General features: G+C 51.2%; 5 protein-coding genes across 25 annotated transcripts in view; 3 read left to right on the top strand and 2 right to left on the bottom strand.

Moving 5' to 3' along the window:
• Tspear (thrombospondin type laminin G domain and EAR repeats) overlaps window positions 1–25,073 on the bottom strand; it is a 163,046-nt gene that overhangs the window by 77,689 nt on the left and 60,284 nt on the right. The window lies entirely within an intron of this gene.
• On the bottom strand, window positions 1,305–2,162 carry LOC119822610 (keratin-associated protein 10-2-like). The gene is made up of 2 exons (XM_038342045.1): window positions 1,950–2,162; window positions 1,305–1,853 (listed from the first exon to the last, which is right to left on the bottom strand). Exons 1-2 carry the CDS (start codon window positions 2,160–2,162, stop codon window positions 1,305–1,307), a joined length of 762 nt encoding a protein of 253 aa, XP_038197973.1.
• On the top strand, window positions 6,056–6,742 carry LOC119822360 (keratin-associated protein 10-1-like). The gene has a single exon (XM_038341536.1). It carries the CDS (start codon window positions 6,056–6,058, stop codon window positions 6,740–6,742), a length of 687 nt encoding a protein of 228 aa, XP_038197464.1.
• On the top strand, window positions 11,851–12,708 carry LOC119822354 (keratin-associated protein 10-8-like). Its single transcript, XM_038341527.1, has 2 exons — window positions 11,851–12,176; window positions 12,237–12,708. The coding sequence occupies exons 1-2, from the start codon at window positions 11,851–11,853 to the stop codon at window positions 12,706–12,708; spliced, it is 798 nt and encodes a 265-aa protein (XP_038197455.1).
• On the top strand, window positions 16,504–24,125 carry LOC119822346 (keratin-associated protein 10-4-like). 21 transcript variants are annotated; one of them, XM_038341502.1, is made up of 4 exons: window positions 23,160–23,333; window positions 23,397–23,505; window positions 23,575–23,718; window positions 23,812–24,125. In XM_038341502.1, exons 1-4 carry the CDS (start codon window positions 23,160–23,162, stop codon window positions 24,123–24,125), a joined length of 741 nt encoding a protein of 246 aa, XP_038197430.1. The 21 variants fall into 21 exon arrangements, with proteins under 21 accessions (XP_038197409.1, XP_038197427.1, XP_038197425.1 ...); XM_038341481.1 differs by lacking the exons at window positions 23,160–23,333; window positions 23,397–23,505 and adding exons at window positions 16,504–16,761; window positions 16,978–17,100 and having other exon boundaries at window positions 23,532–24,125; XM_038341499.1 differs by lacking the exons at window positions 23,160–23,333; window positions 23,397–23,505; window positions 23,575–23,718; window positions 23,812–24,125 and adding exons at window positions 16,504–16,609; window positions 16,700–16,877; window positions 16,953–17,415.

The following is a 25,073-nucleotide window of genomic DNA, read 5'->3' as shown; positions in this document are numbered from 1 at the left end:
GGCAGATCTCTCTCCATGCTACCACTGCAGACTGCTGCCTCCCGGAGTGTAGGCAGAGCGCAGGCCTCTGGGGAGCACAGCCACACTAGGCACTGTCCCCTGTGCTGCCGATGACCAACTGGGACTCTAGACAGTAACCTCATTGAAGAGAAAGTTTCACTCTGTGAGAGCCAGTCTCCACGCTGTCGGGACTCGGGCAGTGACTGCCTGAGGAGGTGACCTGCCAGGGTGGGACAGTGTCCTCCCATGTCTATAGCAATTTCTTCCTGCTTGTGTGGCCTTCAAAAAAACGTATTACCACTTAGACTGGAGTGGTATTCTCTTCTCAGTGACAGGGAAGCCAGGTTTAGGAGATACTTTTAATCTGGTCCCAAGCTGAGAGCCACACACTGAGCTTGTGGCTGGTGCCAGGCACATGGACACCTACTGCCAAGACATCTGCCTATCCCAGAATTAGACTTCAACATGGGGCATTGCTTCCCACTCTTTACCCTCTGCAAGCTGAGTTCATTGAATGGTCACTGGCATAGAGTCAGGACCACCCTGGCATGCCAACGCATCCTCATCTGAAACAAGATTGTAGGTAAGTAAAGCCATAGCAGACTTTTCAGTGTGCCTGGCCCGTGTGCTCCATTGCAGTGTGTTCCCAGTGTGCTCCATCCCAGTGTGCTTACTCTCCAATCAGCCTGTATACTACCACACACTGGAGGTCTCTGCATTTAGAGCCAAGCGACGTCTAGAAGTAGGGACATGTCTGCTCACAAGGCCAATGGCCCAGACCTGATTTCAGTTGCCAGCATACACTGGCACCACTGAATAGGGGACAGTAGCAGGACCACAGGCCAGCAGGGGTAGCACTTGGCAAACACGCGGGGAGGAGGCACCTGAGCTGCCCTGGGTAGCATGGGGCATGGAAGTACCTGTTCAGGTTTGATTGGCACCATACAGAGGAGGTGCCATTACTTAGCAAGGTGGACAGAGGGAACTGTCCCCTGAACTAGCACAGAGAGGCTCCAAAGCACAGCAGATAGAGGATGCCAAGGAGAAACCATGTGACACCAAGGAGGGCCATGGGAGTCTACACAGGTTCAGTCAGGGTTTTTATTGCTCAGTAGGCTCAGCATATTCAGAAAAGGGGCAGTCACAATGAGGGGAGATTGCTTGGCCCAGAAAGGGCAGAGGCAGAGAGAGGAGGCCACTGTCATGATCTTCCCTGGTACATAGAACATGCAGTATTCTTCTCTGAGCTCTGGTTCCTTGGCACTCACTGAAGACACAGGAAATGCTCTCCGTGGGGGGACAGATTAGCAGCAGCTGGACTTCTGGCCTGAGGAGAGGCCACAACAGGCCTGGCTGGAGCAGGCAGGGCTGCAGATCAAGGACATGCTGGAGCAGGGCTTGCAGCAGCTGGACTGGCAGGAGGAGGCACAGCAGGAAGAGCTGGGCACACAGCAGGCAGGTCTGCACACAGGGTGGCAGAGCAGGGACACACTGGAGCAGGGCTTGCAGCAGACAGGCTTGCAGCAGACAGGCACACAGCAGGATGACTGGCAGCATGAGGGCTGGCAGCTAGACTGCTGGCAGCAGGAGGAGGATCCAGAACAGATGGGTGTGCAGCAGACAGGCTTGCAGCAGACAGGCACACAGCAGGATGACTGGCAGCATGAGGGCTGGCAGCTAGACTGCTGGCAGCAGGAGGAAGATCCAGAGCAGATGGGTGTGCAGCAGACAGGCTTGCAGCACAGGGTCATGCAGCAGGATGGCTGGCAAGGAGAACAGGTGCCGCAAGCTGGCTGGCAGCTAGACTGCTGGCAGCATGAGGAGCCAGAACAGATGGGTGTGCAGCAGACAGGCTTGCAGCAGACAGGCACACAGCAGGAGGATTGGCAGCATGAGGGCTGGCAGCTAGACTGCTGGCAGCATGAGGGTCCACAGGAGCTAGCACAGACAGATTGGCAGCAGGGGCCGGACCCACAGCTCACTGGGGTGCAGACAAGGGTAATACAAGATGCTGGGGCACAGCAGCTAGGCTGGCAGCAGCTGGACTGGCAGCAGCTGGGGACACAACAGCCAGGCTCACAGCAGCTCTCTGGGCAGTCGTCCACCTGCCAGGAGGAGTTGGTGCAAGCGTCAGAGCAGACAGACATGGTGGAGGTGGCCATGGTGGGGTTGGCTGGAGGAGGGTGAGGAGTGAGTGAGTGAGTGAGTGTGTGAGTGTGTGTGTGTGAGGTGCTGAGCCCTCCGCTTTTATTCACCTTCGTGGCCCTAGCCTTCCTTGTTTGGTGACCCAGCAGTCTCATTAACACTGTTCCTTGTTTAGTTGTGAGCTGCCACTCACCTGGTAAACATCCCCAATATAAACAAAACTACTGGTCTTTCCCATCTGCGTGGCACCACACTGAGATGGCCAGAATGCATATTTGCTAAGGGCTAAGTGGCTGTGTGGGAAACTCCCCACATTGCACTCCCTGGAACATCACCAGAAAAAGCCATGAGCTCCCCCTGAAGACTCATTTGTCTGAGGGGCTGAGCTTAGGGAGCGCAACAAGAGGGTCATACTCACAGGAACTCTGTGGATGTTTCCAGAATCAGTTCTCAGTGCAGAAAGTCTCTGAGGGTCAGCATGGAGTGTGTACAAAGCCAAGAGTGATGTCGTCCAAGTCACAGTGACAGATTGTGGCTGGGGGCAGCATGTCCCTACCCCTGTGTTCATGTGCAGGGTGTTCCCTGCCTTGTCATGTGGTGGGCCATGCCCATAGCCAGGGCCAGCATGTGGTGGCTGCAGTAAAGGAGCTGGTGTCTTGGGGGAGCTTTCCATGCATAGAAGAAGCCACACCTCACAACCTGTCCATAGACAGGGCTGCCTAAAAATGAAGCTCCACAAAGAAACTGAGGTGCTCAGTTTTAAATGCCTCAGTGGCCACATGAGTGGGGGAGGGATCTGCCCAATGGAACCATGAGGGAGTGCTTTGGTAAGGCTCTGCTAGAACCAGGTTCTACTGTCACAGATACCCAACACACACGCTGTGAGGCAAGTGTGTGTTATTTTGAATCACACCAAAGAGGGGATGCACATATGGACCAATCTAGAATGCTCATGAGCATTAAATGAGCAAATCTTTACAAAGTCACAGAAAAAGAACTTCTTGAATTAAGATTTAAAAAAATGTGGGTCAGGTATGGTACAGTTTGTGTTGTTAAACTATAGACACGGGGACACCCTTATGTGTACACATACATATTATATGCACATCTACCCACAGATGGATAGATAGATGATAAATGTTGGATGAACAGCAAGATGGATAAGTAAATAAATGAATGGATGGATGCCTGAGTGGGTAGACGAATGAGCAAGTAGATGGATGGTTGGGCTGGGACATGGGTGAGTAGATGGATGGACGGATGGTCAGACGGACGGACAGAGGGAAGAAGGGATGGAGGGAGGGAGAGATGGATGGATGGATGGATGGGTGGATGGATGGACGGATGGTCAGACGGATGGACAGAGGGAAGGAGGGAGGGAGAGAGGGAGAGATGGATGAATGTATGGATATGTTGGTGGATAGATAAATGAGTGGGTGGGTGAATGAGTAGGTTAGTGGATGGATGAGTGTGTTAGTGGATGGATGAGTGTGTTAGTGGATGGATGAGTGTGTTAGTGGATGGGTGAGTGTGTTAGTGGATGGATGAGTGTGTTAGTGGATGGATGAGTGTGTTAGTGAATGGATGAGTGTGTTAGTGGATGGATAAGTGTGTTAGTGAATGGATGAGTGTGTTAGTGGATGGACGTGCGTGTTAGTGGATGGACGTGCATGTTAGTGGATGGATGTGCATGTTAGTGGATGGATGAGTGTATTAGTGGATGGATGAGTGTGTTAGTGGATGGATGAGTGTGTTAGTGGATGGGTGAGTGTGTTAGTGGATGGATGAGTGTGTTAGTGGATGGATGAGTGTGTTAGTGGATGGACGTGAGTGTTAGTGGATGGACATGCATGTTAGTGGATGGATGTGCATGTTAGTGGATGGATGAGTGTATTAGTGGATGGATGAGTGTGTTAGTGGATGGATGAGTGTGTTAGTGGATGGGTGAGTGTGTTAGTGGATGAGTGAGTGTGTTAGTGGATGGATGAGTGTGTTAGTGGATGGATGAGTGTGTTAGTGGATGGGTGAGTGTGTTAGTGGATGGGTGAGTGTGTTAGTGGATGGATGAGTGTGTTAGTGGATGGATGAGTGTGTTAGTGGATGGGTGAGTGTGTTAGTGGATGGGTGAGTGTGTTAGTGGATGGGTGAGTGTGTTAGTGGATGGATGAGTGTGTTAGTGGATGGATGAGTGTGTTAGTGGATGGATGAGTGTGTTAGTGGATGGACGTGCATGTTAGTGGATGGATGTGCATGTTAGTGGATGGATGAGTTGGTGATGATAAATAGGTGGGTGGGTTGGTGGTGGATAGACAGCTGGATAGATGGATAAGTGGGTGGTTGAATGGCTAGGCAAAGAATCAACCCTCACAATTTGTGGATTCTGTTTAATTTTTACTTTCTGACTTTTACTTTCCCTATATCTACTTGTGGTCTTTCTGTGGCCATCCATGGACATACACAGAGCAGGGAATCTTAAGGCAATGCTCCCAGCTGGTTGGATGAAATACTAATAAGGCTCTGCCTTCTGGTTTTGATTCATCCTAAAAACAAGTCTCATCGGTTCTCCTTGGTGCCAATTTTTCTGGGGCTGTGCTGTCCTCTGGGAATGCCCTTGAATGGTGCTGAGCCACCATGGTGCTGTAACATTAGTACTATAGGGCACTTCACAGAGGATCCACAATTCTTCTGCTGGTGTAAGGTCAACGGTAATGAGTTTACCATGTGGGTGGCTCAAGGAGCTTTTGGACAGAGCACAATCAAACCAGCTCCCGTGTGGCACACTGATGACCAGATAAACTGACCCTGTGTGAACCCCAGCAGCAACTGAGCAGCATCTTCTAAATCAGTGCTAGTGACTCACAGAACATAATCTCTAAACCTATGCATGCGTGCATACATGTAGCAAGACAGAGAGCTAGAAATGAAGGACCTGGAGCAGCTGCTTCCTGAGGACACTGGCCAGCACTGGTTTCAGATGACACACAGCCTAACTTCCAGGTGCATCTTCTACACTGCTCTGTGTACACATGTGACCTAGCCTAAGAGCAGTTGCTATGGACACACATCCCAGTGTTTGAGTGGCAAGGCTGTGTGGCTGGTGGTCAGAAGGGTTGGCGAGGAATTGTTAGCAGCTTTGGAGAAGGATGGAGTAGACAAGGATGTCTGGAGAACACTGAGCAGGGAGGCAGAGAGTGGCACAGGTTCCTGGCCCATGCAATGCTTCTAGGGTTTCAACAGATCATGAACCTCCTTAGGGTTAGAAACAGAACCTAGCCAGGGACTGTCAGCCATCTTGAGTATGGAGGGGCCAAACTCATCATCCTGCATCTCTCAGTACAAAGATAGGGTGGACACAGGCACAGGGCAGGGGGGACAGTTGCACAGGACAATACAGAAAGGTACAGGAGATGGGGAGACACTCTAGGTGTGGTAGTTATAGGCCAGTCACTGTACCCTCAACTCAATGGCCCTACAAATGCCACTGCACACCATCTGGTCTCAGCACTGCCATGAAGTAACAACTGTCCTCACCCAGAGCTGGGCTATGGAAGGAGTACTGGGCTGAGCACATCTACTTCTTAAAAGGGAATGAGGGTCCTGGCAGCGGGCCATGGCCAGAGGACATCTCTGCAGCCATAGGATGGCTGGGATAAGTCTTACCAGTGACACGCCAGTCTCACTGCTCACAGAGCTTCACCCAACTGTCCCACTGGCAGGAGACGACAGGCCCGACAACATCCCAGAAAAACAAACACCTTAATGATCCAACAAGGAAGGGAGGCCAAGTCTGACAACAGCAGAGGGGTATAAAAGCTGACGACCCAGCACCTCACACACACACATCCACTCGCTCACTCACTCCTCACCCACTCACTAACTCACTCCTCATCCTCCTCCAGCCAACCTCACCATGGCCGCCTCCACCATGTCCGTCTGCTCTGACGCTTGCACCAACTCCTCCTGGCAGGTGGACGACTGCCCAGAGAGCTGCTGTGAGCCTGGCTGCTGTGCCCTCAGCTGCTGCCAGTCCAGCTGCTGTGCCCCCAGCTGCTGTGTCCCCAGCTGTTGTGCCCCAGCCCCCTGCCTGACCCTCATCTGCACCCCAGTGAGCTGTGGGTCCGGCCCCTGCTGCCAATCTGCCTGCAGCAGCTGCTGCACACCCTCATGCTGCCAGCAGTCTAGCTGCCAGCCCTCATGCTGCACCTCCTCACCTTGTTGTGTGACCCTTTGCTGCAAGCCTGTCTGCTGCACACCCATCTGCTCTGGATCCTCCTGCTGCCAGCAGTCTAGCTGTCAGCCATCCTGCTGTGTGCCTGTCTGCTGCAAGCCTGTCTGCTGCACACCCATCTGTTCTGGATCCTCCTCCTGCTGCCAGCAGTCTAGCTGCCAGCCCTCATGCTGCCAGCCATCCTGCTGTGTGCCTGTCTGCTGCAAGCCCTGCTCCAGCGTGTCCCTGCTCTGCCGCCCTGTGTGCAGACCTGCCTGCTGTGTTCCCAGCTCCTCCTGCTGTGCCTCCTCCTGCCAGCCCAGCTGCTGTCGCCCAGCCTCCTGTGTGTCCCTGATCTGCCGCCCTGCCTGCTCATGCCCCTCTTGTTGAGTCCTGTCCTCAGGTCTGAAGTCCAGCTGCTGAATGGACTCTGTTGTCACCCCAGAACTTGGGAGCTCCCTCTCACCTGACCCCTGGCTTCTCTGCTAGTGGCCAGCAACTGTGTCCATTGCCTCTCCAGGGTCTTGGAAGACCTTGGCTGTTGCTTGCTTGCCCCTCCCTCACTATGGGAGAAGCCCCCAGCTCTTACCCATGACTTTCCTAGGAAAACTACCTGCCCTGCCACAGTGAGGAATATGTATCTCTACAATCTAGACCTCTGTGTAGCAAAGCAGAAGCCACTTCAGAGATGGGCTTCAGCCACTTCCCTGGGTCTGTGACGGGCCTCTGCTGTGTTCAGGCCAACCTTGGCTCTTCTGGATTCTCAGCCTCCCACCCCAGCCCCTTCAGCTCCACCTCTCAAACTCTAATAAAATGCTTGACAAACCTAGCCAAGACTGTCTCTGTGCTCGCATGAATGCTCAAGTTCTCAGCCCTGGCTGCTCACAGGGCACTGAGCCCCTCCCCTTCCTTGGTGTCAGAGCCAGCATTCCCTGGTCCTAGGTGTGTCCCAGGGAGAAACTTGTGTTCAGGGATGCAACGGGGCAGGTTTGACAATTGCACCTACCCTAGGTGTGACTTTGGCCACCCTGACTCCCCCAGACTTCCCTGCCCTGGTTGTTAAGATCCTCGGAGCTGTTCTTTGTAGAGAACTAGGGTCTGGGAAGCTCCTACCAAGCTGTTTCACTGGCCTGCGGTCTTCATAACTCAGCACGGCTGGATACATGCTCTCCTAGGGGATTGTAGGGCTTTGGTGCGTGGCAGGGGTATTTGAAGACCAGTTCACAGAAGTCCTGGTCAAAAGTCTAAAGCATACCCTGATAGATGACATTTTACATGGGCCATCTATCCTTGCTAGGGGTGCTGAATACATCCCCTGGAGAGCCCCAGTCTCCCAAGCTCCTTTTCTGGGCTTGGGGTGATACCATCTCTAGCCTGGACCTGTGGTCTGGTCCAGCCTGTTGCAGTTAGAATCACACAGTGGTATCTGAAAAATAAATTGCTGGTAACAGTTTCCCACCTCCAGGCCCCAGCTCAGGCCCTTCTCTTCTTTGCTATAGCACCTTAGAGGCATGGGTGTGGAGGTGGAGGAAATGCCCTGGACAGGGATTCTGGGAGCAGAAAGGACCTCACAGTCTCAAGTCTCTGAGACAACCTGCTCTGGGCCCTGTGTGTGACAGTTACTGCCGCTAATAATATGTAATGACAAAGAACCCAAGATTTGAGTTTACAATTAAATGAACAAAAGAGGTAGCAGTAAGCACTTATGGAGACGCCCAGTGGCCAAAAGTCACACCCATGACATGAAGACATAGATGTACAAAGAAGAGACAGTTGGCACCCTCAAGATGGCAAGCGATCAGTTGTCAACGCAGCCGCTGTAGCTGGTCACCATGTGGTCAAAGCATACAGACCGATAGAATGGTTGGTTCCACTTGAAACATGCAGTAGGGCTAGTGGTCATTACAGTCCTACGCCTCCATAGTGAGTCCATGACAACACTCCGGAGCGAACAAAAGAGCAATGCCCCACCCATGTCCTGTGTGGAGACAGTAGCTCCTAGGGAGCTGCGCAGGTCAGCAAGTGCTGATACTTGTCAGCCGGGCTGCTGGCTCCCTGTGTACTTTGCTACATTGTGTTCTGTATTGTCTGCTGCTGATCTGTAATAAAATACTAAGAAAAAGATGTTGCGAAAACCACTCTTCCGGACCACAGTTAATAAAGCCAACTCATAACAGTAAAAAGACAGTCACTTTTGGGAAATCTAAAGACATTCCCTCCAGCAGATTCAGAAGTGGAGTTGGACGGTGGACCCGGCAGAGAGTGTGGGCGTGCATCATGGACCAAACAGTGAGCGTGGATGCATCACTTCTCAGAACACAGTTAATACAGGAAGGGTAGGATTCAGAAGAAAATCAAATCCTCAGGTAATGCAAATGAACAGGATTGAAAGTGAGAGTTCAACCCACAAAACTGCAAGAGCTTCCAAAATGAACTTTTAAAAGGGAAATTTTAAATATTAGAAGACAACTGGGAGATCCAGAAATTGGTGAAGTATTGTCTTCACAGATATGAGGACCTGGGAGCCCATATTTGTAAAACAACAGGACATGGCTGTAGGCCTTGTAATCCCAGGGCTGGGAGGCAGAGGCAGAGGCAGAGGGTCCCTGCGGCTCCCTGGACAGCTAGTCTGAATCAGTGAGTTTGGGTTTCAGAGAAAGATCTTATTTCAACAAAAAATAAGGCTGAGAGTGACCAGGAAAACACCATCTGCCAATCTCTGGCCTCTACACACACACACACACACACACACACACACACACAGAGTAAACAAACAAATGATAATTAAGGAAGGAATTATAGATATAAATAAAACTGATCAGTTGTTTATAAAAGACAATGCAAATTAAAATACTGGCAAATCCAGAAGAGAAAAATTATGATGAAGATTAATTGTGATAAAATACATAATAAAAATATTTAATGCAAATACTTGAATGATATTACAATTCACCAAGTTCCAGGGTAAGATGGTGAGTTAAGCGTTGCCTCCACTTGACTGCTCTGGACTCTTCCAGATGCCTGTGGCTATTCTCTCGCTTATTCACAATAACTAACCTCCCTCCCACCCCAATAATAGCAGTCATTTTGAGTAGTTTATTTGCTGCATTTACAATGAATACATACACATTGCCTGGTTTCATAGCCACAGCAAATAAGACAAGAGAAAGAAATAAATGGGATACAAACAGGAGAGAAAAAATCAAAACATCTTTATTTTCATATGTAAAAGCTCCAATGGCTCCACCAGAAATGCTTAAATCTGATAATACTTCTTGCAGAACGGCTGAATATAAAATCACCTCACAAAACACAGTGTCTTTTCTATATTCCAGTGATGAACAGACTGAGGAAAACAGCAAGACTCAGAACCCTGTTTACAGTGCTTCAGAAAACAGAACATTTATGAATAAACCAAGGAACTGAAAGGAAAAAAGGAGGACGAGCCCTGGTGGAAGGGAGGACTTCCCAGTGTTCCAGTGCAGAGAGTCAGTAACATGAAAATAGTCGTATTACCAAAGCAATCTATAGAGTCAATGCGCTGCTCATCAAAATTCCAACAGCCTCCTCTAAAACATATAGGAAAATAAGTCCCATAATTCACAAGGAAGCACAAAAGAACATGACTTTAATTTAATTTATTTAAGACAGGGTTTTTCTGTGTAGCCCTGGCTGTCCTAGAACTCACTCTACAGACCAGACTGGCTCAAACTCAGAGATCCACCTGCCTCTCCCTCTGAAGTGCTGGGATTAAAGGTGTGCACCATCATGCCCCAGCTTGAGAGACCTTGAATTTTTAAAGCAAACCTGAATACAAATATCAATGCTGGAGGTGTCACCCTGACTTATTTAAAACTGTACAACAGTTACAAGTACCAAAAGCAGCTTGGTGTTAGCACAAAGGTAGACAGATGGGCCAGTGAAATAGAAAACCCAACTAAAGTCAAAAAGGAAGACACCTGATGTTGACTTCTAGACCTCCCGACAAATAAACTGTACTAAAGTATCTCTGAGGAAAGATGGCCATTTCAGGTAATGGTGCTAGGAAAACTGGATTGTATGCCATGGATCACAAGAATAGAACCCCTGCGTCCATTCCGAACGTCTCCAAGGGATGGATGTGCTCTACCAAAACAAGAACACTAACCCAGAAAGAAATCGCGAGGAGCCAGCACTGAAGAAAATAAAGGAAAAGATTTTTAAAAAGAATAATAAGGAAGACACCGGATAGCAGCAGAAAACCAATTCTGAGGGGCTGGAGAGATGGCTCAGAGGTTAAGAGCATTGCCTGCTCTTCCAAAGGTCCTGAGTTCAATTCCCAGCAACCACATGGTGGCTCACAACCATCAATAATGGGGTCTGGTGCCCTCTTCTGGCCTGCAGGCATATACACAGACAGAATGTTGTATAATAAATAAATAATTTTTTTTTAAAAAAAAAAACAATGCTGAGGGGGCCAAGGGTTGGGGGGCAAGGCTGGGGGCACAAGAGTTGAGGGGGGAACCCAAAGCTGACAGAGGGCCAAGGTCTGAGGGGGGGGGCAAGGACTGAGGGAGGGCCAAAGGCTCAGGTAGAGACAAGAACTGGGGGACAGCCAAGGGCTGAGTGGGGGGTTAAGGCTGGGGAGGGCAAGGACTGAGGGAAAGGCAGGAGCTGAGAGGGTGGGGCCAAGGGCTAAGATGGGTACAACCCTGAGACATAAGGAAAGTTGAGGGTTGAGTTGGGTCTGAGGGCTGGTCAGTTCAGACTGACCTGTGAATTCAGAATACTGGAAGTGTTTGTGTTCTCAGAGCTTGAAGACACTAAGGGGCAGTCTGGGAAGATGTGATGACCAGAGTACAGGAAAACAAAAACAGGGGAAGTGATCGGCTCCGAGAGGGAAAAACAAAGACGAGATGTGCATGAATACAGAGATTAAGCTTGTCTGCCCACACAGAAACACTCAAAGATACCACTCAGATAGATGTGAAATAAAGTAACACTAAACCGTAAATAGTCGGTGTCCTGGTTTAAATGCACGCTGTCTTCAGAATGGGAGAAGCAGCTCCCAGGAGGTGACGGTGAGAGAGAATGCTGTTCTCCACAGAAGAAAATGAGCATGCTATTCTAATAAGCAATTGTACAACAAAGAGTGTGGGAGGGAGGAGAGGGTGGTCACCGCCTGCAGCAACAGAGGGTTCTGTAGTGTGGGGACGGCATGACACTGGACCTGCTGGAGCTTGTGTTCCTGAAGCTAAGGTGAGAGACAGCAGAAGGAATCACAGACCCCCAGCTCCACCCAGCCGTAGTGTCACATGGCCACTCAGAACAAGGATGTGCCTCGGCTCAGCTATGACCCATGCTCCCAGCCCTACACTGGCTGTGTTGTCTACAAACAAAGTGAACAACAAGGAAAGGAGAAGTGCCCACACTCATGAGAAGACATCCATGGGAGGCACATAAAAACCCCCGGGCCAGGCACATCACACAAACACGTCACTCACACTCACGCAGAGACCATGGCCAGCACCTGCTGCACAAGGACCTGTGTGATCGCTGCGTCCACCACGTCTGTCTGCTCTAGCAATCTGAGCTGCGGCAGCCGGGTCTGCTCGCCCAACACCTGTCCAGGCACCTCCTGGCCAGTGGACAATTGCCAGGAGAGCTACTGTGAGCCCCCATGCTGTGCCCCCGGCTGCTGTGCCCCAACCGCTTGCCTCCTCTGCACCCAAGTGAACTGTGTGTCCAGTCCCTGCTGCCAATCTGCCTGTACCAGCGGCTGCACACCCTCATGCTTCCAGCAGTCTAGCTGCCAGCCAACTTGTTGCACTTCCTCTCCCTGCCAGTCATCCTGCTGTGGTCCTCTCTCCTGCACACCTGTATGTTGTACACCTATCTGCTGGAGACTTTCCTCTTGCTGCCAGCCATCCTGCTGCATGACCCTGTGCTGCAAGCCTGTCTGTTGCACACCCATCTGTTCTGGATCTTCATGCTGCCAGCAGTCTAGCTGCCAGCCCTCATGCTGCCAATCCTCCTGCTGTGTGCCTGTCTGCTGTAAACCCATCTGCTGCACACCCATCTGCTCTGGATCCTCCTCATGCTGCCAACAGTCTAGCTGCCAGCCCTCCTGCTGCCAGCCATCCTGCTGTGTGCCTGTGTGCTGCAAGCCTGTCTGCTGCAAGCCCTGCTCCAGCGTGTCCCTGCTCTGCCACCCTGTGTGCAGACCCGCCTGCTGTGTGCCCAGCTCCTCCTGCTGTGCCTCCTCCTGCCAGCCCAGCTGCTGCAAGCCCTGCTCCAGCGTGTCTCTTCTCTGCCGCCCTGCCTGCTCCAGCCAGGCCTGCTGTGGTCTCTCCTCAGGCCAGAAGTCCAGCTGCTGATGGGCCTGTTCTGATGCCAGCTGCCTCAGGTCCCTCCCTGTAGCTCCCCTCTGCCTCTCCAGTCTGCTCCTGTCCTGAGATGGCAGGTCCCCCCAGAAGAGGAATACCATGTGTCCCCCATGCTGACCTGACCTCTCCCACCTTCCAGGAGTCTCTGAGTCACTGTCACTCTTCCCTGTCCCCGTGCTGCTCTGGGTCACCTGCCCTGCTATCGGCTGCTCACACCACCAATAAAGCCATGGCCACCCAACACCCTTCTGGATTGTTATTTTTGTATGTTTGGGATAAAATATCCAACACAGACAACAGGGAGGAAGGAAGGGTCTCACTCGGGGCTTTAATCCATCACTTCGAGGAAGTGAAAATGAAGCAGCTCTCTTCACAGAAGAGAGCTTTCTGTTCAGGAAGCAGAGAGAGACGTTTGTGTTTTATTCTTTCCTTTCCCCCTCCATCCTTTCTGCTCTAGTCCATGAAATAGCACTGCCCACAGTCAGGATATGTTCACCTTGGGGAATCTGCTCTCAATATGTCCTCTCAGACACCCCAGAGTGTACCTCAGTCTTCTAGTCAAGTGGGGTTCAGGGAGCAGGCTGGAGGGCATGGGCAACCCTTCTGAGCCAGGAGATAACAGCATCTATCAGTCACAGCTCCAGACTTACTGCCCCAGTGGCCATACCCCAGCCATGGCCTTAGCCCCTGTCAGGTCCATGCTGTAGGGTCGGGGGATGGATGCCCTTAGCCCCCCACCCGTGGACAGAATCTGGTAGACCCTGAGAAGGTTGCGGGCTCTTATCCGAGTGTTCATGGTCAATAGAACTCATTGGACCAGCAACATGGCTGTGACCCAGAAACACTGGGATGTGACCTCTCAGTGACCAGGTGATGTTCATGAGACAATGGAAGAGTGTGCAGTCCCTTGGCAGGACTGAACGTAGCCTAAAGTGGCACACTTGTGCCCTGAAGACTTTTGAGACAACTGGCTCCAAGAAATTAGAATTTCCTGGGGCTGGAAGAAGACAAAGGTTGAGCTTGGTCCCAGCCAGAAGGGGAGTTGGTCTTCCGGAATACCTTGCAGGAGCCACTGAAGTCCAGACAACAATGATGGGCGGAACCACACTTTGACCCAAACCAATGGTTGTGCATACTTCCTACCCTCTATTTAAACTTTACTCTAGTGTCAGAATACCAAAGATGGACTTTGGGGTGGCCTTTTCATAGGACCTCTCTTCCTCTTCCCCATGTGGCTGCACTTAATAAAAAAAGAATCCCCTTTCTCTGCTGTTCACCAATACTTGTGTAATTGGCACATCAAGGCTGGTGGCACGCCTCGCTTGTCTGGGCTGCAAGGCTCTGAAGCAGCTGTTAGAGAGAGTCTTGGCTGACAGCCCAGAGACATGGAAAGCTGTCAAACCTGGCAGAACAGGTCTGGACAGCTCCTTCCCTGTGGCCACATGGGCATCTACAGATGCATGAAGGACCAAAGCGTCATTCCCTGGGCATTGGGAACAAGTGAATAAAGGCACAAAACAGCTAAGCCCACTGTATAGGCCGGAATAAAATATCGGATAAAGTCAAACACTTGGGTATGAACTCAGTATGAAGATGTAGGTGTTGGTAGCATAGCCTCAGAAGCTGGACTTGGATGACATGGTCTTAGGGTCATGGCCTTGGGACACATGGACCTTTTGTCACCTCCGACTCCCTTTTCCCCACAATCCAATGACTTTGGGAAATCTACTCTATAGAAATAGACAAGAGAGGAGGACACCAAGACACAGCTTGTCTGGGCCTCACACTCATGGCCTGTGTCACCCATGGGAGCCACACAGCATGTGTCCCACAGACAGAACCAGGGCTAAGCACCTACACTCCTGAAATAAGAGGCAGGCGTGTGAAGCCATATGTCTCATTTGGAGACACACACATCAGCAATTTGTGAAGAAATGAATAATGTCACCTCTTAGTGTATTTCCCAGAGAAATGCTTGGGAACTTTCCCGAAGTGTTACTGTGGAATAAGTGACTCCTTGGAACCTCCCACCCCCAGCTTAGTCAGAACGCACAAATTCCACAGAAAGTTTTACAGCCCCTGCACCACCTCCCTGTCACAGGTCCCCACCTCGGAAAAGCTGAGGACAACTGGCAAGAGGCAGCCACCTGCCCTCGACACAGACTTCTGGTAGAGACGGATACGTCCAGCCCCCTATCATTCTAGCATGCAGAATCATCAAGAACTCACTGCTCTGATTCTGGTTTTTCAGCCCTCCAACATGCTCAGTGCTCCCTGTCACTCGGGACTACAATGTCATAAAATGACAATGTCCCTGAACAGAACTGCATGCTGACTTCCCAAGAAGTCCCTATAGCAAATTCTAAGTCTCCTTCCAAAAAGCAGAATTTGACCAAGGGCAGGCACTGTCCTGTCTCCAACCCTCACTTAAACCAGCAGAGTCCTCCAAGTTCAGGCTGCAAAAGCCTTTATCATGAACACCCTTTGTGACATGAGGTGACCATCTCAGGCAAGGCCATCATGGACAGAGCTGATGTAGGAGGATCTTCTATCTATCTGTTACTTTCATTGGTTAATTAATAAAGAAAACTGCTTGGCATGATAGGTCAGAACATAGGTAGGCGGGGAAGACAGAACAGAATTCTGGGAGAAAGAAAGCAGAGTCAGGCAGATGCCATGCTTCTCCTACCCAAGTTGGACGGTGGTTAGACTCATGCCCGTAAGCCACAGTCAAGTGGTGATACACATTAATAGAAATGGGTTGAGCAAGATGTGAGAGTTAGCCAGTAAGAGGCTAGAGCTAATGGACCAGGCAGTGTTTAAATGAATACAATTTGTGTGTCGTTATTTCGGGCAAAGCTAGCCGGGCAGCAGGACGTGGCCTGCTCACCTCATCACTACACAGAGCCTCCTCTGGAACACGCATCAGACACACACACACATGGAGCCACATCCCAGGCAATGTCCGCAGTGGTGCAAATGACCCAGTCATCATAGAAAACTGTCAGAGAGAGGCAGACAGTGTGCCAGCCAATGTGGCCCTGTGACAACAGGCCTAGATGTGCTCAGATCGGCACAGACACTCAGAGCTCTCTGACCCGGGTCACTTGACATCAGGAAATAAACACCAAGAGATGACTGTTGCTCACAGACACACTGGTCTGTGCTGAGTTTCTTGTTGTTGCTGGTGGTGGTGGAGATGCTTTGTTTTGTTTTGTTGTTTTGTTTTTGTTAAGGTTTTGAGGCAGAGTCTCATGAGATACCCTGGGCTGGCCTCATCCTTGAGACCTGTCTGCCTCAGCCTCTCTGACCTCTGATGAGATCTTACGATGACTCTCCTCTGGCTCTTCCTTTTTCATCTCCCTAGCAACCATTGGCACAGGGTGGTGCCTCCAGCTGGCCCTGATGGGTATGGCCACCAGGCCTCCAACAAAGGCTGACATCTTGTACACAGACAGAGGTGGATATTTGTGCTACTGGGTTTGGCTTCTCAAAATCTCTCCACCTGGACAGACGGCAAGTCTGCTGCAACCTCGCTACTCTCTGAATTGACTTCCCTCTCTCACCCTTGAGCTGCCAGCAAGCCCTGCTACCCAGACCACCTAGGTCCAAAGCTGTGGTTGGTCAGGAAGAGGAACTTCCCACAATGCACACAACAGGAAGAAAGGTGCGTCTGCCTCTGGGGAAACAGGCTGGGGGAGGATAAAAGATCAGTGGCTCAGCACCTCACACACACTCCCACACTTGCACACTTGAACACTCTCAACTTCCAGCACAACCCTTACCATGGCTGCCTCCACTATGTCTGTCTGCTCTGACGCTTGCACCAACTCCTCCTGGCAGGTGGATGACTGCCCAGAGAGCTGCTGTGAGCCTGGCTGCTGTGCCCCCAGCTGCTGCCAGTCCAGCTGCTGCCAACCTAGCTGCTGCCAGTCCAGCTGCTGTGCCCCCAGCTGCTGTGTCCCCAGCTGCTGTGCCCCAGCCCCCTGCCTGGCCCTCATCTGTACCCCAGTGAGCTGTGGGTCCAGCCCCTGCTGCCAATCTGTCTGTGCTAGCTCCTGTGGACCCTCATGCTGCCAGCAGTCTAGCTGCCAGCCCTCATGCTGCCAATCCTCCTGTTGTGTGCCTGTCTGCTGCAAGCCTGTCTGCTGCACACCCATCTGTTCTGGCTCCTCATGCTGCCAGCAGTCTAGCTGCCAGCCAGCTTGCAGTACCTGCTCTCCTTGCCAGCCATCCTGCTGCATGACCCTGTGCTGCAAGCCTGTCTGCTGCACACCCATCTGTTCTGGCTCCTCATGCTGCCAGCAGTCTAGCTGCCAGTCGGCTTGCGGCACCTGCTCTCCTTGCCAGCCATCCTGCTGCATGACCCTGTGCTGCAAACCTGTCTGCTGCACACCCATCTGTTCTGGATCCTCCTCATGCTGCCAGCAGTCTAGCTGCCAGCCCTCATGCTGCCAGCCATCCTGCTGTGTGCCTGTCTGCTGCAAGCCTGTCTGCTGCAAGCCCTGCTCCAGCGTGTCCCTGCTCTGCCGCCCTGTGTGCAGACCTGCCTGCTGTGTTCCCAGCTCCTCCTGCTGTGCCTCCTCCTGCCAGCCCAGCTGCTGCAAACCCTGCTCCAGCATGTCCCTGCTCTGCCGCCCTGTGTGCTCCAGCCAGGCCTGCTGTGGCCTCTCCTCAGCCCAGAAGTCCAGCTGCTGAGAGTCAGGATCCACTGCGAGCAGCAGGAGCTACCTGCCCACCAGTCTGTGGTTAGCACTCAAGCAGGCACAGCTCAGAAGAAAGATTTACACCATCTGAAGAGAAACCAGGGTATTACTCAACCACTTAGAAGGACCATTGTGTTCTTCCTCCAGCAGGTCCCAGGAGTGCTGGTTGCTCCCTTTCCATCCCTGCCTATGTGGATGACCCTGCTTCTGTGGTCAGCTGTACCATTGTAGACCCATGCACGTCAATAAAGCTTCCTCTGACCCACTCAACTTCTGTTGTGACTGTCACCCCGGGGCTCGTGCTGGAGCCTGAACCTCTTCCACCCTCCCCCCTGTACCTCTAGCTGGGGGTGTTGGAGTCATTACACAGACCCACAGCTCCCTTATTCCACATTCTGGTACTAGGGTCAGGGTTCCTCCTGTTCTGGGTCTAGACCTGCGCCATCCATCTCTGGGGCCCATGGAGTGACTCTGAGACACCCACTGAAAGGGCTTCATGGTAGGGAAGTCATGCTATGGAGGGCAATGGAGAGTGGATCCTTGTCCTCAGAGAAACTCAGCACTGTGGCTTTACAAGAATTCCAGGACCGAGGGCAGCAGCCGCTCTGTGGAACTCATACCTTGTCTAGGTGGCAGCACAGTACCTGTCACCTAGAAGGCAGAGGTAGGGCCTCAAGGTTCCTTGGTCATGCCACAGGCTGACCACAGCCTCCTGCAAGGTGCACAGCTGAGGAACATGGAATCAACTGTAGGAGTTCAGCTGAAGGGAATTCATCAGCTCCAGCCACAGCCCACAGCTCAGAGGCCAAAGATCCCAGGCAGATTTGATTAAATAGAACAAAGTACATCAGAGCCTGAAGATGGGTCTTTCAAAATATCACATTCAGACAGAAATAAAGGGGGGAAATGGAGGAGCATGGGAGATCTTTGGACACCATCAATCATTAGAATCACTATCACTGGTACCTGAAGGGGAAGAGAGAAAAGTTCAGAGCACAAAACAAACAAACAAACAATAATATCATCTGTAAAAATCTTAGGAAAGATACACCCAGGGAAGGGAAGAAGGTCCTTAAATGGGAATGACAGGGAAAACCCCTTACTACAGCATATTATATATGGCTGCCAAACAGCAGAACAAAAAGCTCTTAGAATCTGCAAGAGAGAAGCACCAAGTCTCATTTGCCAGTAACCACCCCCCACCCCAGATCAACTGCAGACTCCTGAGCAAAATTTGGCAGCCCAGAGAGTGTGGAAGGGTTTATTTAAGTCCTGGAAGGAAATAACTGCCCACCAAGATTATTAGCCCAGAATCGAAGAAGAAGCAAAGACCTTCCCCAATAAACAAAAATGAAGGGATTTCATCACTAAGATAACCACCTTTCAAAGATAGATCAAAAGAGTCTTACACCTGAAATGACAGGAAGACAGCTACCATCAGGGTTGCATATCAAAGTCTAAATTCCCTCAGAACATAGGAGAAAAATAGAAAAGAATCAAATACTATCAATTCAGCAAACCATCAAATGACAAAGATGAATAAGAGAGGAAGAAAAGAAAGAACACAAAACCACTAGAAGAAAAGCAGCAAAATGGCAGGCTCAAGCCCACACCTTCATCAAGAACTCTGAATGTGAACAGTCTTAATGTGTTAATTAAAAGACAGATCGGCTGAATGGATTGAAAAAAACGAGATCCAACAGCACACTGCCTACAAGAAATTCACAGCATCAGAAAGATACGTAGGCAGAGAGCGTGAAAGGAAGAAATGAAAGTTTCTTTTTGGGCAAATGGAACTTGAAAACCTGCAGGAGTGCCTATGCCTATTTCTGACAAAATAGAATTAATACGAGCAGAAAGAAGAGACAAAATGTAACTGCATAATGACCAAGGGGTCAATTCATCAAGAAGACAAGGTTGTTAACCTATTTGCACCCAATGGTGGTTGTCCAACTTCACAAAGCAAGCTTCATTTGACCAGAAGTGAGATAGAACCTGATAAAATGATACTGTGCCATGCAACAGGCATCCCTGGCAGTGGGTGGAGCAAGCAAAAGTCAACGGATGCCTGAGCTAACAGCACAGCAGAGGAAAGGATGTGTGTGCTGGCGGATGTCTACAGGGCACAGGACGTTCTGAGAGCTGCCCCAGACACATTCTTTTCTTTGGCACATGGAACTTTCTCTGGAACAGACCAGATCAGAGCTACAAAACAAGTCCCCACGAATTACCAACTGGTGTGGGAGGTCCTTCTGTCTATGTGTGGCTTTTATTGGTTAATGAATAAAGAAACTGCCTTGACCCTGTAATGGGATGCTTCCAGGGTACATACAGGAGCCTAGGCTCAACCCTCGATTACACAAAAGAAAAAGAAAAAGAAAAAGAAAAAGAAAAAGAAAAAGAAAAAGAAAAAGAGGAAGGAGAAATTACAATCTGTCCGCATAGTTAAGAGAGTTCATGGCTCAAAGACCTGCTCTCCAATAATTGTTTTGGTTTGTTTGTTTGTTTTTCTTTTTATTTTTTTCTACATAACAGAAGGGACTAAAAACAGCATTCAAAGCCACAGGGAGAAATGAGGTCGGCCTGTAACATCTGTCTACATCTGGTCTCCAGACTCCATGAGTCTGCCCCTGACACCCAAGTTCCCTCGTTTGTCACCAGCCACGGTTCAGGGTTCTCTGCCAGTCCATCTTGTTGACATAAACTCACAGCCATGACCCTGTTTCCATGAGTGGTTTTACTCCTTTAACTCCTTGGCCTTCAGTCGGGTTAAACACTGGCCAGTGTTTTCTCCGTTGCCACATTTCCCATTGCTGTCTTCTGTCTCAGTGTCCCGGCTCTCACCTGCACTTCCTGTGGGTTTGTTTGTACTTCCTCTTCCTGGTTCCCTGAGGTGTGAGTTTGGATGACTGGTCTGGGCTCTTCCTTCGTGACTCTGAGTTTCCCTCTTGCGCTGTTTTGGCTGCATCCCAGCTCGGGTTTGTTATGTTTGTTTTCATCTGCCTCTCGTACCTTCCAGCTTCTCCCCTTACTCCTTCGCTGTTCAAGTCTGTGTTCTGTTTCTATGGATGAATGAAGTCTCCAGTTCTGTTTTGATTTCTATTTCTTCCTGTCCTGGTCAGAGATGGTGCCTCACATGATCTCAGCTATGTCAAGTTTCATTGAGACTTTGTTTGGCCCAAGGCGTGAGCTGAGCTGCAGGGTTGGGGGAAGCCACTGCTGCTTGGTGTGTTCTGTGTGGCTGTGCACCTCGCTCTCTGAGCCATGACTTGTCTTCTACCTGCCTCTCCTTTTATTTCTTCTTTTAAATATATTACAGCATTGCCAGCTATCATCTTTGTACCAGAGCTGTTGAGTTCTTTCCTGTTCAGCTTCATCTATCTTGAAGTCTATAGGGTGACAACCATTCATTCTTTTAGATTGATCTCTATTGGTGTTTGTGTCTCTCACCATTTCTTATCAATTCTGACTCTCCAGCATGTGCAGTCTGCTTGCTGCTCAAATTTCTGTGGTTACTGATTCTAGGGGTCTCCTCCCTCATCCCTCTCATTTTCATGTGTCTGTGTCTTGGGATCTAAAATGTGTGAACTGGTCAGGGCCAAGGGGAGTAACTTGAGATGGTCACTAATTAAAAACCATCTGAACAAAGAGCCCAGGGCCTACAGCTTCAGAGATGAGTGACCATAAACTTAGAAAAGAATTATGACCTCTTCCACCACCACTCCCAACCCACAAAACATAATCAAACTGACCCCAGCAGCAGAGGAAAGTCTTGTGTGGCACAGCTGAGTGTCAGAAACGCAAAGCCGACTCAACCAAGAAACCAAACAGAGGAGTGTGTTGCAGGGGACTGAGGGACTGCACAGCCATCTCAATGATACAAAAAAAATGCTCAACACCCTTTCATAGTAAAGATCAAACCTAACAGAACTCCCTCACTGCAAGACAGGACACCTATGAAGCCCCATCCCTAGTCCTTTCTAAGGCAGGGACGAGGTGAGAGTGTCCATTCCCGCCACGCCAACACCATACCACGATGGAGGTTATAGACGAAGCCATTTGGCAAGAAAAACCACAATGACCAACAGTGAGGACCTTGGGGTCAAAATGGTGCTGCTGGTGCAGTGACTGGCATTTAGGTCAGCAGACTACACCGAAACACCTGCTTCCTCACAACGGCGCCAGGACACACAGCGAGCCAAGAGTGCTCTCTTTCATCCTGGGACAGTCAAGCGGTCTCATGCTGAAGATGACATTACACTCTCTGGCCACATTGAAGACAAACTCAAAGTGGATCAAAAAGAGAAAAACATAATGACCAAAGCCTCAACATAGCCGTGACAGGATAAATACAGAAATATGATGTTTGGCAGCTCCAATGAGACACCAGCCAGGACACCTCAGCTGAGGCCAGGTTTGGAAGCCCGATGGCTCTGATTTATTTTATTTATTTATTTTTGGTGTTTCCAGACAGGGTTCCTTTGTGTAACCTGGCTGTCCTGGAACTCACTCTGCAGACCAGGTGGGCCTCAAACTCACAGAGATCCTCCTGCCTCTGCCGCCCAGTGATGGCTCTGATTTTCACAAATATGTTTCTAGACCTGTTCTCTGCTGTTGTTGTCTTTAGCTGTCTGTCTAAGGGACAGTATCTGATCTCTGACCTCTGGAGAAAGGCTGAGGGTAGGAATGGAGTGGAGTGAGGTTTGAAAGGTCCATGCAGAGTCCTTCAAAACTAGGTGAAGGAGCTGGAGAGATGGCTCAGAGGTTAAGAGTACTGACTGCTCTTCCAGAGGACCTGGGTTCGATTCCAGGATCCACATGGCAGCTCATACTGTCTGTAACTCAAGTTCCAGTGAATCTAACACCTTTATACATGCAAGCAAAATATCCATGTATTAAAAAAAACACCAAAAAACCCCCACCTAGGTTAAAGGGGAGGCTGGGAGACCTCAGGTGAGACCAGGTGAAACTGCGGATCACTGTCAGAGATCCAGAGGGCTCCAGGAGCTATTGCTATCATACACATCTCTGGGCCTGGAGGCTGATAAGCCCTGTCACATGTGAAGCTGTGTGTATAAGGCCATGGGATGGGACAGAGCTTGTGTGAGAGGCTGCACCAGGTATATGAGCCAGAAAGCCCACACTATGTGGCATAGGAGCCCCACTCTGCAACAGCCAGGCCTGTGAACTGCTGAGCTCTGTGCCCGTGTTACTATATATGCATTCTGAGGCTCCCAGTGAGTACCCTCTGAGCCCAGGCATCTGACGATATGGAGGGTACTGGGATGCTGAGGCTGTGGGTGGGATGGTCTGGCCACAGTACTGGTCTCAGATGCAGGAGAGACAACTCTGTGATGGGCCCATCACCTCTCTCCCAGCCACAGGCAGGCCCGGACCACCCTCTGAGGACCGGGCTGGAGAAGCAGTAGTTTTGGTGCTCAATGCCATCACCAGCACCCTGTCAGGTAGCCACAGGTAAAGGACACAGGGTCAGCCCAGGAAGGCCACGCTTTTCCTCCAGGCGTGGTCTATTCTTAGGGCAACCAACCCAACAAGAGATTATGACTGAGCACCCTCCAGACTGAACAACAAGGAAGGGGAAGGGTGCAGAGCCTCTTACAGCAAAACACACCTGGGGGATAAAAGCCCAGAGCTCAGAGCACCTCACACACACTCACCACTCACACACACTCACTCAACACACTCACACACTCCCAGCTCCCAGCCAACCCCACCATGGCCGCCTCCACCATGTCTGTCTGCTCTGACGCTTGCACCAACTCCTCCTGGCAGGTGGATGACTGCCCAGAGAGCTGCTGTGAGCCTGGCTGCTGTGCCCCCAGCTGCTGCCAGCCCAGCTGCTGTGTCCCCAGCTGCTGTGTCCCCAGCTGCTGCCAGCCCAGATGCTGTGTCCCCAGCTGCTGCCAGCCCAGCTGCTGTGTCCCCAGCTATTGCCAGTCCAGCTGCTGCCAGTCCAGCTGCTGTGCCCCATCCCCCTGCCTGACCCTCATCTGCACCCCAGTGAGCTGTGGGTCCGGCCCCTGCTGCCAATCTGCCTGCAGCAGCGGCTGCACACCCTCATGTTGCACCTGCTCCCCTTGCCAACAGTCCTGCTGTGTGCCTGTCTGTTGTGTGCCAGTCTGCTGTGAAGCTGATTCTTCTTCATGCTGCCAGCAGTCTAGCTGTGAGCCCTCTTGCTGTACCTCCTCTCCCTGCCAGCAGTCCTGTTGTGAACCTGTGTGCTGTGAGCCTTTGTGTTGTGAACCTGTCTGCTGTACACCTGTCTGCTGCACACCCATCTGCTCTGGATCCTCCTCATGCTGCCAGCAGTCTAGCTGCCAGCCCTCATGCTGCCAATCCTCCTGCTGTGTGCCTGTCTGCTGCAAGGCTGTCTGCTGCACACCCATCTGTTCTGGCTCCTCATGCTGCCAGCAGTCTAGCTGCCAGCCCTCATGCTGCCAGCCATCCTGCTGTGTGCCTGTCTGCTGCAAGCCTGTCTGCTGCAAGCCCTGCTCCAGCGTGTCCCTGCTCTGCCGCCCTGTGTGCAGACCTGCCTGCTGTGTTCCCAGCTCCTCCTGCTGTGCCTCCTCCTGCCAGCCCAGCTGCTGCAAGCCCTGCTCCAGTGTGTCCCTGATCTGCCGCCCTGTCTGCTCCCGCCAAGCGTGCTGTGGCCTCTCCTCGGGCCAGAAGTCCAGCTGCTGAGCCTGAGTCCTCATCTGGGGTACTGTCATGCACAGGCTGCTCCAGCACTGCTCTAGCCATTCCCACCCTCTAGGCTTGACCACAGATTAGCCAAGGCCATCCAGAGCATGGCTGGTTCCCGAGTCCTTCCCCAGTGGAAGGTGGAAGTGCCTTGATGGAGTCCCACTGCCTCCTCATGCCCCATGTCACGTGATTAGTCCCCACTCCAGTGATCCTAGCCTTCCCTGGGCTCTCACTGCATATGTCCTGATCAGCTTGCCCTTTGGGCCTGGGGAGATAGTTCAGTGATTAAGAGTGCTTCTGCTCTTGCAAAGGACCTGAGTCCTGTTCCCAGCGCACAACGGGTGATTTACAACTGCCTATTGTAAGTTTTAATTCCTCTTCCACAGCATTTGCTGCCCTCCTCTGGCCTCTGTGGGCACCTGTGCTCATTTACACACACGCACACATGCGCACACACACACACACACACACACGCATACTTTAAATAAATCTTTAAACCTGCCGCTGTCTCCTGCTGACTGGTGTCTTATGTGTGGCATGGTATGGGTGGGCTGGAAGGGCCAGGCTTCGTGCAACAAGTGGGACCTAGCTCAAGGGTACACACTGGCTCGTCACAGAGTAGCTCCTTAGTATCTGAGGCTAGGGATGTGGAGGGAAAGTGACTACCTGGTAGCCATGGACCCCTGAGCCATACCTGTCCTTCCCAGCCCTGCAGCTGCTCTTGAGCACTGGGGTCCCCTTGAGCATGACCCTCCTACCAGGAAGCCACACCCCCAGTCGCCCCTCTGGGGCAGCTCTTTACAGCAATGCTCATCCTGCCTCCAGCTTTCTCTGTGGCTCTAGCCTCCCCAGGGTTTACATCTCAACCAGGGCTCCAGCTCCTGCCAGGACTCTGAGAGGTCCCAAGAATGCCAGCCTCCTGTAGTCTTCTGGGAGCCTCCTGTC

The sequence above is a fragment of the Arvicola amphibius genome, chromosome 9 (assembly GCF_903992535.2).
Source record: "Arvicola amphibius chromosome 9, mArvAmp1.2, whole genome shotgun sequence".
Taxonomy (NCBI): domain Eukaryota; kingdom Metazoa; phylum Chordata; class Mammalia; order Rodentia; family Cricetidae; genus Arvicola; species Arvicola amphibius.
Note: the sequence above shows the minus strand (reverse complement) of the source record. Positions and strands in the feature narration are given on the sequence as shown.